The sequence below is a fragment of the Bufo bufo genome, chromosome 8, assembly GCF_905171765.1.
Source record: "Bufo bufo chromosome 8, aBufBuf1.1, whole genome shotgun sequence".
Classification (NCBI taxonomy): domain Eukaryota; kingdom Metazoa; phylum Chordata; class Amphibia; order Anura; family Bufonidae; genus Bufo; species Bufo bufo.
This window is the reverse complement of record NC_053396.1, coordinates 106377706-106391541: the sequence shown is the minus strand read 5'-3', so window position 1 is coordinate 106391541 and position 13836 is coordinate 106377706. Positions and strand designations below refer to the sequence as shown.

The following is a 13836-nucleotide window of genomic DNA, read 5'->3' as shown; positions in this document are numbered from 1 at the left end:
GACCACTGCACAGTGGATGGCGCCTTCTGCTTTTTGACTCCATCCACTGTTGCATTTCAAGTGCCTGCAACTGCTACAAACATCTGGTCAGTGGGGTTCCTGGTGTCAGAGCACCACAGATCTGATATTGATGACCTATCCTCTAGATATCTAAATGTTGGACAAACCCTTTAACTGTTCAGTTAAATGTGTAAACACTAAGCTCCTAGGTTTCTTCTAGTGGTGGCTGTAGGCAGCCAGAATTTAAAGGTAAAGACACCTTTGGGGCATTTTTTTACTGACATGCATGTTTTTGACTAAAAATGAATTTTTGTTCTTTGGGTTTATTAAACATTTTCAACAGTTTGTCTTCTGCAGCCCTGTGTATTCTCATACATTGCAGGCTGCTCAATCTTGTTAGGTATAATATCCATCAGATGAGTTCTGCAACCTTTACAACCAAATGAAATAAACTTAAAAAGGGATATCAGCTTTATGAACATTCAGGAAAGCAGAAGATGGGGGCTACAGAAGAAATTGGCTCTGACTTTTCATATTTTACACTGAGTGGTACTGAGCAGCCTGCAATGTATGAGGAATGCATACAGGCTGCAGAAGACCAATGTTTGAGAATTTTGAATAAAACCAAATTACAAAAAATAATTTTTATCCATGCATTTTAGTAACAAAAAATATAACCAAAAGTGTCCATAGCCTTGAGCTCAAGGGATTTGGAGCCCTGCATCAGAAAACATAGCTGATACCACTATAAAGATATTTTATAAAATAATAAATGTGCACAGAATTTTGGACCTATGTAGATTAAAAAATATGTAGTGTTTAAGGGTGGGCACCCACTGTAAGGCCTCATGCACATGACTGTGTTCATTTTGCGGTCTGCAAATCACAGATCTGTAAAATATGGATGTGGTTTGCGTGCCTTCTGCATTTTATTTTTACTTCAATGGGTCCATGGTGCGCATTATGTAGACATATTTTATCTTTTTGCGGATCGGAAATATGGATGCAGAAAGCACACTGATGATTCATGTGCTTTCCAGGTCCTTATGTCTGTTCCACAAAAAAAAGTTGAATATCCTATACTTGGCCACAAAATGTGAGCCACGGACCCGTTGAAGTCAGTGGGTCCAAGTAAAGTGCTGATGCTGACTGCAAAATGCATATGGTTGTATGCATGAGGACTAAGCAGCATGTATGGGATACACAATTCAACATAGCTAATCTAGTGTCCTCCAGTAGGTTTGCCTAGCAGCATATCACCGTAAATAATGATAGCATAGTAATACCACACCAAAAGCCTCTGAATAATAGTGCCTACAGCAGTACCCTAATGCACTTACAATCATCTCTGCAGAGCAGTGCTTGACACCTGCGTCTGTATGGCAGTGCCTGAGTGCCACAGAGCTCATCAGATCTTTAGTAGCTCGGAAAAAGTGAATGGAGGGTATATCAATGATTAGACTTCTGTTATATGTGCCATTATGTTTAGTGCTGGGAAGTATGAACTATAAATACAAGACAAAAGGCTAACCCATTATGTTTCTTGTAGATAACTCTCAGCCATTCCTAGAAATGAACACTCGTACACCTGGTATTTCACATATGGATGTTAAGGCGAAAGAACTGATTGTTCCATGCCGCGTGAGCTCACCGAGATTTAAAGTCACTTTGCATTATGTAAGTATTTGATTTACTATGATTGTGCTAAAAACATATTTTGCCTGGAAGAGATCTGGGAACATCTGTTCAGCATACAGCACTACGATCCCAGTATGTGATGTATAGAAGTGCTAGGTAGTGCCTTGTACATTGTGTGCTCTTTATACAATGGGATATACATTTATAGACATGTTCAGCAATGTATCTTTACATTCTCACTGGGAATAAATTCTCCTGTTTGAACAATGGTTTTCAAAAAATTTCAGGAAATGGTAACAAATTTCCTCCCTTTGCATAGTTTACAGATGTGCATTGAAAAGCAGTGACCTCAATTCATGAGGGCAGACATGAAATGTATAGATACAGTATATCTACAGTTTATATCTGTGCTGATTTGCTACCTAAATAACTAACTTGAACTGGTGGCCAAGTATTTGCTGATGGTTAATAGTTATGGTCTGGCACTTCTGAAATGACATTTACATAGAACTACAGTTAAATTGAGTCCTATGGAAAACCCCTTCCTTAAAGGGAACCTGTCAACATGAAAATGCAGTGCAATCTGCAGGAAGGTTGTTATAGAGCAGGAGGAGCTGAGCAAATTGATATACATTTCTATGGGAAAAGATTCAGCATAACTGATTTATTTGAATCCCTGCTCTTTCGATGCTTCGGAGTCCAGTGGGCGGTGCTATCAGAAATTGTCAGGCTTTCCTGTATGACTGCATACAAAGATCACTGATAGGGCTTCCAAGTGGACTCCTAAGCTCACAGAGAGAAGATATTTCAATAAATAAAATACATAAACTGAAACTTTTCCCACAAAACTATATACAGTATAACTAGAATTGTATCGATCTGCTCAGCTCCTGCCATTACTCCAATATATTATTGATTTAATGGCCATACAATACCTGACAGACTCAGCTTAATATCCGATGGATCGCAACATTGCAAAGTCCAAGATGCTTTTTATAATATATCTTAAAAAGTGGCACTGGCCTTAAGTGACTGATGTTTTAGATATAAGATTGGTACTCAAAAGGAATCTTTCAGCTCCAAAACATCTCCCAAATTAGAGTAAGTGGTGTATAGTGTAAGTGACGCTGAGCCCGGTCATGTCATTTATATCTTCATACTCGCTTGCATACTGATGCCATGCTCCAACAAACCGGCCATAAAATGCATTGAGAGGACTCCTGAGCTCATGCACATAATAGAGAGGACTCGAAGAGGAGTCCTGACAGTGCATTTTACTGCTGGTTTGTCGTAATGCAAGTGAGTATGAAGATAAAAAGTACATAATCAGACTCAGCACCACTTACTGTAATTCAAGGGGAGCTGACAGATTCCCTTTGAAGGGGTATGCTTTTGAGTACACATGACTTTAAGAGAGATCAATAAAGATATTTAGCCTAGCTTGGGCAAGACATAACCCTCTGTCATACACTCATATGTACTAAGCAAACGTCTGCTGCAGACATGTAACTGGCAGTATTGCCTTTGTTTTGTATGATGTGAGTCTGGTAGTACTGCACTTCAGTTGGTTTGTCCTAAGGTGATATATTTTACGACACATATATGAAACTAGGGTTATTCATAATCCTCAATGGTTTAAGCAGATGCCCTCATAGCAGACTTATTCCACTCGGGAGGATTCTGATGTATTGCACAGGAGGCAGCTTTTGCTTTCTCTCCATTGACTGTGTTTTGACAGAATTTACAAACCATAATTCTTCTTGAAGTGACATTCTCTTGAAGTTCTGTTTCTGTTTCAAATTGTTTAATTACAGTTTGGGCATGTTTCTCGGAGGCTGCTATACAAAGACTGTTGAAATTGGCAAGCTATCCTGAGAAGAATTTCACGCTGAGTGATTACAAATTTTGTGATATGTTGCAATGCTTGAATTGATAAAACACACAGATATATGAAAGTGTCCTAAGAATCACATGAGTTACTCCATCTACTATTTTCTGCTTAAGGCCTCATTCACACGTCAGTGTGTCCGTGTTCTCCACAGGCAGCACATGTACCCATTTTAATGCGTGTGTTCACATATCCGTGTTTTAGCGCAGTCCGTAGGTCCTTGGTTTTAGCATGTCCATGTTTACAAATCATTATAGTCTATGGGTCCATGAAATAACACAGACCCAAGACGGACGCCATCTGTTTTTTCATCTGTGTTTGACGGACCATTTATAGGAGATGCTCTGAAAATTAATTTTCAGCTATGCAGTGTCCGTAAAACAGGGATGACACCTGAAGAGCAAAAAACGGACACAAGGAGCAAACATGGATTCTTTATGGAAATCTTCACAGATTAATCACTGACCCTCTTATCAAGGATTTCATCACAGACATGTGAATAAGGGCTTAGTCTGAAGATGCGGTTTCCATCTTTAAAGAACACCTGTCAGCATGATCTACCCTATTAAATCAGGTATACTGTCTGGTGGGATTGATCCTGCTGGTTAAAATGATAGCTGTCTTGTGAAAATCGGTTGTGGCATTCCTGAAAAATAAGACTTTTGTTCTTTATACTAATATAGGCTTCAGTGCACCAAGGGGCGGGGTTTGTCTCCTTCATGCACCTCAGCTCCTCACCATTCTAATGCTGGCCCCACCCCTCTGCATACTGAAACCCTAATTTGCATAAAGAATAAAAGTCTTTGTTTTTCTCAGGAACACTGCAACCGATTTTCACAAGACAGGTGTCATTTGAATCAGCAGGATCAGCCCTACCAGGCAGTATACCTGATTTAATAAGGTCAATCCTCCTAATAGGTGCTTCTTAACACAATAGTGCAACAGAATAAGGGTTGCCTACCAAGCTGGCAAAGTACAGGCCGGTAATAATGCTTTCCAGTGTAATTCCCTGCATCACGAACACTTAGATTCCTGTTAGGGCCAATTTCATAGGAAGTCAGTTTTCCTTCCAGTTTGTTTTAGGTCTTTGGAAGAAAGGAAACCAACATGCACATTGTAAGGATTCACAAATTCCAGACAGACATTGCCCAATGCATAGTAATTGAAAGTAGCTTTGGAAAGTTATAATTAGCATTTATCTGTAATTAGTTCAGGCATCATAATTTCTTTGTTTTTACTGATGGTAACGGACACGCTCTCTATTCCTTGCGTATTAGCTGCCTCTTAAGATTTATTCTGATTACAATTCTACTTCTAGAAAGGAAATGATAGAGTCGTGTGGAGACATTCAGTCGGCTTCCTGTGTATAAAGGAAGCCCAGGCAGGGAAGTACTCAGTGATGGTAAATATAGAAAGCCCAAATTTAAGCTGACAGGCACTACCTGTAAAAACAAATCACACAGGAATGATTTTACGAACGTCCACAGAGGAATCATCTTAATTCACAGTTAATTGTTCTTAAAGGTTTAAACCCTCTTTGCATGCCCTGTTGTTTAAAGGGATACTAATCCAAATATTATCACATATTAGCAGCCTATATGTGAAAATTCTATGTAATTTTTGTTATACAAAACATGGGTGGAAAGTTTACTGGATATAATTATTGAGTTCACTTGTATGTATTCTACTTCCTGTCTAGGCTCTTTCACTTCCTCTTTGTTTAGACTTTTAGTATGGCAAACAGTCTCACTGAACTCTCTCAGTCAGACCATCACTGTGGCCTGAGATGGTGTGTGTGATTGATTAGAGTATCATACATTATACTAATAAGTCCAATGCTCTTTTTGTGCACATCTTTATCTGAGTCTATTAAAAGAACAATAAAGCTGTCATACTGTCATCCCCATTCTACACCTAGGCTCATACTAACAGATAAAAATCTTCCCCTTACAGGAGCTATAAAGCTATCTATATAGGAGTTGAATCTCTCTGTGTTGACTGATACAGAAACACAGTACTTTCTACTTAATGTTTAATGGCATAGTACTGTTAAAATGAAAACGAATAACAACTAAAAATGCTTTAAAAAACGTGTTTCTATGAATTTTCAGTTTAAAAACAAAACATTGTTAAAGGGGTTTTCTGGGATTTTAATATCGATGAACTATCCTCAGGATAGGTCATCAATATCAGATCGGAGGCGGTCCAACACCCAGCACTCTCACGAATCAGCTTGTCTCTTCTATGGGACAGCTCGTTGATATACACTTGAATAGGAAGGAGCCGTCCCATTGAAATGAATGGGATTGCTTGTAATTACATCTGCTAACCACTGCGATATTGACAGCAAGCAGGAAAAACAATGGTAAACAAAGGCACCGCTCACATGGAAATCGGCAGGGGTGCTGGGTGTTGGACCAGGGTTACCAAACAGAATTTTTCTTTTTCTGGACAACTTCAACACATCAATTTTTTTTCATGGACACAGGAAAAAAGTCACCTAATTTTACGGACTGTCCAGAAAGGCAGTTGGAGCAGAATAGTTCTAGGTTTTAACAGCTGGGGAGCGACAAGTTATAGATTTACTGGTTTATACAATGTGATATGCAGTAGTACTTTAGTAATCAGTATGTGGCCTTCTGACTCTTTAACCCCTTGACAAACGGGCCAATTTTTTTTGGTGTTGTTTTTTTTTTTGCTTTCTACCTTTCAAAAGCCACAACTTTTTTTTTTTTTACTTTTAGTTAAAAAAAAAGCCATACAATGGCTTATTTTTTTGGTGGAAAAAGTTATTATACAATGGCACTATTACATTTACTATATCTTGTATTGAAAAATGGGAAAACAATTCTTTGTGGGGGAGAAATTGAAAAAAAAAAACATCCTTATTCTGCAGGTCAGTACGATTGCAGAGATACTAAATGTGTATAGTTTTTCATATGTTTTACTTTTAAATAATGAAAAGCTTTTCAAAAAATAAAAAAATGCATCCCTATTTTCTGACACCTGTAACTTTTTTAGATTTCTGTCTACATAGCTGTATAAGGACCTTTTTTGTGAAGTTTTTATTGCTACCATTTTGGGGTATATATATCACTTTTTAATCACTTTTTATAAAAAAAAAATTGTGTAGGGGATATGGAGACCAAAAATGGTGAATAGTGGATTTTTACCTTTTTCCATTATGGCGCTCACCACATTTTTGGGCATGGCAATGCCTGTTACACTTATTTTTTTATTATTTATTTATTTATTTATTTATTTTTATATACAAAACAAAAAACAAAACTTTATTTTTTACTTTTTACATTTTAGATTTTAGTCCCCTTAGGGCACTGTAATAAAATACTATTGCAGTCTGTGAGGTACTGATAGACTGCCTGAGAAGCTGTGCCTCAGGCACAGCTTTCCATGTAATTAGCCATGGCAGACCTAAGAACCTTCACAATGCCCCAGGCTGTCATGGCAACTGATCGGATATCCATGATTTCACCACTAGGGCTCCAGTTAGAGGATAAAGGGAGCCTCCTTCCAAACCCTAACCCCCACAGATGTCACTATCTCTGTTTACATCAGAGGTGTTAAATGACCGAAATCGTCATCACAGATCCTGGTGACTGCCCCTTTGGGTGCCTGCTATATTATACAGCCAGCACCCACCAAGTATGAAGTGAGCTGAGCATGTGAGCTTGCTCCATACATCCCCTTAATGCTAATCATGTACATGTACGTGATTATGCATTAAGGTGTTAAAGACTTTGATAATTCATAAATTAGCTTAGAAGATCACTCAGAGAGAGAGGGGCAGGAGAGCAATCCAGACTGATGCATTTGCTAGTGATGGGCATTCTGCAGCTTTCTATTGTATTGGAAAGCATATAGCATTCAAAAGCAAAATTATTCAAAAATTTAATTAAAACCTGTTATATTATATTAATATTTAACATAAATACATACAATTAATTAAAAAAATAATTTTAATATAAAGGTGTCCATAGCCTTTAATGTACAATTTGATAAGAAAATATAAAAGGGAGTAACTAGATTGTTAAGAAAAACCAAACTGAAAGCATGCAAAAGGGTGCATCCACACATCCAGTAAGTCTAGACAGTGTCAGGCTGTAGGGGCACACCTAAGTTAAATCATAATGCCCAGTTATAAAGTTATTCACACATTTCCGGGAGGACTAATAGAGGAATGGCTCATACAAAGTATTCTAGAGTTGTTATTTCATGGGGAATGCAAACTAACATGTCAGGAGAGGTCCTCTTTAAAGGAAGTACTAGTTAGAGGATGGACTAACATACCTTTTCCAGAGCTTTTCTAATCAGGAATAGTGTAAATTAGAAATTTTATTCTGCCAGGCACTGCCCCTGCAAGTGCACTGGAGGTGCAGCAGTGAAGCAGTGTCCTCTGCTTTGAACTTCTTCACAACTCTCCCCCCCCCCCCCCCCCCCCCCCCCCGCTTCTGCTGTGAGTGACAGCTGGAGTGGTCTCATGGTTGGATGCTAGAGCTGTCAGTGCAAAGAAGATGAGCTGCAAACAAGGTCAATGCAGAGAGTGAGAGCACTTAACAGTGAAGCTGTGTCTACTGGGCACTTTCAGGAGCAGTGCTTTCCAGAATAAAAGTTCATATTCACACTACTCCTATTAATAAAAGTTCAACAAAAGGTATGTTTGTCCTGTTTTTTTCCAGCCCCTACTTAGCATTGTCAACAGTTTTACATGGTCAAAGCTGCTGACAAACTCCCTTTTTAAGCCTCAACATGAATACAATGTGCTGCATTTTCTTCGATTTGCAAATGCTGAGCATATAGCAAGATGGCAAATGAGTTTAAATCTTTAGAAGATGAAATTGGCAAAAGCTGTGGTCAGTATAGCCTCTAGGAATTCATAGATTATTGGCTGCCAACACTGCGTATACATTAATACGGTACGTCATATGGTCAGAAGAGGACACATCAGATAAGGTGTACTGTATGAAACAGCCAACAACTGCCAGAATGTTATCATCAGGCAAATGACAAGCGCTGCAGTCTATTTGATGACATTAGCACAAAAATGTTTTTGTTGTGTACAATTCAATCATTTTCCATAGATATGTCTTAAATTATCATGTAGCTATCATGTAGCCTAAAACCTATTTCTATTGCCTGGGACAGACCACAATTACTGGCTATAAATATAAATCACTGCAAACAGGCCCCTGGGACAATGTGATCTATGTTTTGGGTGGCTGAAGTTGAGTCATGGAGGTACATTACTGCATACAGTCGAGATGAGAGAGTGATCCTGATGACAAGCAGTGACAGCTCTGATGGGAATAGTCTTGTGGTTTGGATGCTTTCATGAATATAATGATAAATACCTTCCCTGTCTTTCAATACTATGCATAAGTAACGATGTTGATTGACTTGAATAGGATAAAGGAAATATGGAACCAATTAATGTAATGTAGCATGTAGGAAGAACTTCACTATATAACTGAAAGATCTGTAGCTAGGAGTAGGCTGAATATATGCGACCTGGTAAGGAATATAAGATCATAAGAGAATCATAAACATTGTCAATAACATTATATGGCTAAAGTGAGGAACCTATTCATTGTATACAATATATGACTTGTTTTATCCCCAGTGTTCTCGTAATAAACATAGCGATAAACTCTCACTGTATATGTTACATCATGTTTGCAATCAACAGGCATTAGATTAGACCCTGAATCTCGTATTCTCTGTTCATTCCTTTTGGTTCCAAACTGTCCAGTTTATGGATCCAAAAGGCTCTTCATTTATCCAAATCATTTATCCAAGTTATGTATTTAGCTAAGGGCTCTTTCACACTTGCGTTGTTCTTTTCCGGCATAGAGTTCCGTCGTCGGGGCTCTATGCCGGAAGAATCCTGATCAGGATTATCCCCATGCATTCTGAATGGAGAGAAATCCGTTCAGGATGCATCAGGATGTCTTCAGTTCCGGAACGGAACGTTTTTTGGCCGGAGAAAATACCGCAGCATGCTGCGCTTTTTGCTCCGGTCAAAAATCCTGAACACTTGCCGCAAGGCCGGATCCGGAATTAATGCCCATTGAAAGGCATTAATCCGGATCCGGCCTTAAGCTAAACGTCGTTTCGGCGCATTGCCGGATCCGACGTTTAGCTTTTTCTGAATGGTTACCATGGCTCCCAGGACACTAAAGTCCTGTTTGCCATGGTAAAGTGTAGTGGGGAGCAGTATACTTACCGTCCGTGCGGCTCCCGGGGCGCTTCAGAGTGACGTCAGGGCGCCCCACGCGCATGGGTGACGTGATCACATAGATCACATAGATCACGTCATCCATGCGCATGGGGCGCTCTGACGTCATTCTGGACGCCCTGGGAGCCGCACGGACTGTAAGTATACTGCTCCCCCGCTCCCCACTACTACTTTGGCAGCCAGGACTTTAATAGCGTCCTGGCTGCCATAGTAACACTGAACACATTTTGAAGACGGATCCGTCTTCAAATGCTTTCAGTTCACTTGCGTTGTTACGGATCCGGCGGGCACCTCCGGCAAATGGAGTGCACGACGGATCCGGACAACGCAAGTGTGAAAGAGCCCTAAGGCAGAAGATTGAGTCATTTGTATTACCAGAGTGATGTATATTACTACAGTCATCTGTATTACCAAGGTTACCCCTGGATTTATGGCACTTCTCGTTACATATTCTTCTTGTGCACCTTAGGAATATATGCTATTTATCACATTAACCAGGGGCCGTACTAGCCATGCAATCCACATGACCACCCTCTGATCCAAAGATTCCTTATGATCTTATATTCCTTACCAGGTCGCATATATTCAGCCTACAGCACCATCTCCATGTACAATGAAGGAACAGGACCGTCCCATAGACAATTATTGTGTAATGGAGATGTCTTCAGATCACGGCCTGTGCGATTGATTTCATGTGATTTTTTGTAGACACGCTTTTTGTATGGATTTTATTGTAACACACTGCCGTGGTTTATTTCACACTCATTCACATTATGTTTTCTGATGCTTTGCTGTAGTTTGATAAAGGCCGAGTAAGGCCGAAACGTTTCATCTGATTTATACAGCCGCATTTCCAAATAAAGTCTCACAAGTTTTCATCAAAATTCTGAAGTTTCTCGTTTATAATTACCCTGCTCACGCCACTTTTGCGAAGTGGTGGAAAGGGGGGCATGGTGCTGGTCTTAATAAGTGTCCCCCAATATATTCAGAATGAAACTTCAAGGGTATGAACACCATGACATGAAAGTATGTATTTTACATATATTAATGGTTACCTTGAGTGAATAAAATTGCAGTTTTGTTCTGCAGTCTTTGTTCTTTCTTTAATTCATTTTCAGACCCCCTTTATATGCAGTTTAAAACTTGCTCCTAGTTTCAGACTTTTCTCATGCTCCTCACAGTAATACTTGCAGAATGCATAGCTGTGTGTCCAGGATGCTGCTGATGTCACTAGCTCTCGTGTCTCAGCAGAGCTTTATTCCTGTACTGCTTTTCCCTTTTTCAACTTATGAAGGATCTCCTCTACTGACAGTAACGGTTGCAAGTGTGCATTTATGCCCTGCTTTTTCTCTACACAGCCTAAGATTCTACCCCTGCAAACTGCCTTGTGTGTGCCTTCCTCCCTATCTACAGCCTTTGTGATCCGCCCTCCTTGGATGCTTTTCCCCTACTCTGATCTGCCGTGTACAATCTCCTCCCCCTCTATGCAGCCTAACTTGGTACTTAAGGCTGCAGAAAAGTTTTTCTTTTTTTTTTATCTCCGCATTTCAGAAGCCATAATTTAATTTATTTTTGTTGCCATTTCAGAAGCCATAATTTAACTTGTTTTATGTGGGAGGAATAGTATTTTTAATGGCTGCATTTTTTGGTACCTCTACTGTATTGTATAATTTCCTGAACTTGATAAAATTGTTTTTTCAATTGTTTTAACAATGTTTACAATGTTGAATAGATACCAAATTTATATGGTTTTGTTATAACTTACTACTTTAACGTGTTCACTGAGTGAGTTAAAGGGATTCTCTGGAAATGATTTAAAATGGCTGCCAAAAACCTGTCCTAGAATGTGAGCAAGACTGGTTGTCTTCACTTGCAGTGCTGCCTAGGGGTGAGGGGTGGGTCTTCACTACACTGATCTACAATGGATGGTAATTTTGCGAACCTGCTTACAATATGCTATCAAGGCTGAGAAGTCTGACAGGAACTACCAATGTGTGGTATATGCAAGTGCCATAGGATAGTGTGTAATGATACCCCATCCCCTCACCTCCCTAGCCAGCTCTGCAAGTGTAGGCAACCAGTCCTTCTCACATTCTAGGACAGGTTGCTTGCAGCCATTTTAAATCATTCATGGAGATCCCCTTTAAGTAATGGGATAATCTAATCCCATGGTGACACCAATTATATATAAATATACAGCATACAACACACACTATTACATTTTGCCAGATGAAGGATGCAGTAAAGGCCAGAACATGTGTCAGGTCTGTGAGCCTCCAGAAGAAGGCCCTCAGCTGCCATGGCAACTAATTGGCCCCTACGGTTGCCTTTGCAGGGTGTCGATCAGAGGACATAGAGAGCTTCCCTCTGCCTAACCGTTCAGATGCCACTGGTGCTGCTGATCGGGTTCTCCCATCCTGGCAGTGAGAACAGAGTGCCAGCTGTATAAGACAGCTGGCAACTGCAAGTGATGATACGGACTTGGTTTCCAAGCCCACGCCATCATCATTACGTACTATACAGTACTGAGCCTTGACTCACAACTAAGTAGGAATGGTTTAAGAGTGTATTCAGATGGTGTGTTTGGATGCAGTAAAAACCATCAAACCAACACCATCAGAAAAAAGACATAATAAAATAGTACACATCAAGCCTTTGCACTCTGCCTAGTGGTTGCTGCAGTCAGAATCTAGGTCTGTGCAGGTCACTTGGAGATAAGTATCAGAAAATCATATGTCAACCAGAATTAACCATAAACGTGTATGTAAGACTTTAAGCCTTCCGTTTTCTTGAGAACATGGACTGTAGTTGTCTACTGTAAAATATTCCAAACTTGCAAGTTTTTAAATGACTTTACATCGATTTGTAAAAGTGTTAGTGCTATAGCTCTATCCATATTCTTAATATTGAGCATTAATTTATACAGTCACCTTATCGTTAGCATTTTGTGATGTTAGTGGAAATCCGCCTCAGTTCGTATGTTATATGCTTTGTCCACTAGATGACAGTATATAACCTGACACTTTATAGAGTATTATTCTTCATGTGGTGCCTCTGATAAACAATAGTTTTCTATGCGGAAGATAATTTTCTTGTCTCTTTTACCTTATTTACTAATGTACAGTCAGGTCCATAAATATTGGGACATCGACCCAATTCTAAAATGTTTGGCTCTATACACCACCACAATGGATTTGAAATTAAACGAACAAGATGTGCTTTAACTGCAGACTGCCAGCTTTAATTTGAGGGTATTTACATCCAAATCAGGTGAACGGTGTAGGAATTACAACAGTTTCCATATGTGCCTCCCACTTGTTAAGGGACTAAAAGTAATGGGACAGAAAAATAATCATTATTTAAACTTTCACTTTTTAATACTTGGTCGCAAATCCTTTGCAGTCAATTACAGCCTGAAGTCTGGAACGCATAGACATCACCAGACGCTGGGTTTCATCCCTGGTGATGCTCTGCCAGGTCTCTACTGCAACTGTCTTCAGTTCCTGCTTGTTCTTGGGGCATTTTCCCTTCAGTTTTGTCTTCAGCAAGTGAAATGCATGCTCAATCGGATTCAGGTCAGGAGATTGACTTGGCCATTGCATAACATTCCACTTCTTTCCCTTAAAAAACTCTTTGGTTGCTTTTGCAGTATGCTTTAGGTCATTGTCCATCTGCACTGTGAAGCGCCGTCCAATGAGTTCTGAAGCATTTGGCTGAATATGAGCAGATAATATTGCCCGAAACACTTCAGAATTCATCCTGCTGCTTTTGTCAGCAGTCACATAGTAACATAGTAACATAGTACATAGTACATAAGGCCGAAAAAAGACATTTGTCCATCCAGTTCGGCCTGTTAACCTGCAAGTTGATCCAGAGGAAGGCAAAAAACCCTGCGAGGTAGAAGCCAATTTTCCCCACTTTAGGGGAACAAAAAATTCCTTCCCGACTCCAATCAGGCAATCAGAATAACTCCCTGGATCAACGACCCCTCTCTAGTAGCTATAGCCTGTAATATTATTACACTCCAGAAATACATCCAGGCCCCTCTTGAATTCCT

General features: G+C 39.7%; 1 protein-coding gene across 1 annotated transcript in view; it reads left to right on the top strand.

Moving 5' to 3' along the window:
* LOC120977993 (vascular endothelial growth factor receptor kdr-like) overlaps positions 1-13836 on the top strand; it is a 207603-nt gene that overhangs the window by 72740 nt on the left and 121027 nt on the right. The window contains exon 4 of the mRNA XM_040406207.1: positions 1550-1677. Within this exon, the coding sequence (XP_040262141.1) occupies positions 1550-1677 (128 nt within the window). The remainder of the gene's footprint in view (positions 1-1549; positions 1678-13836) is intronic.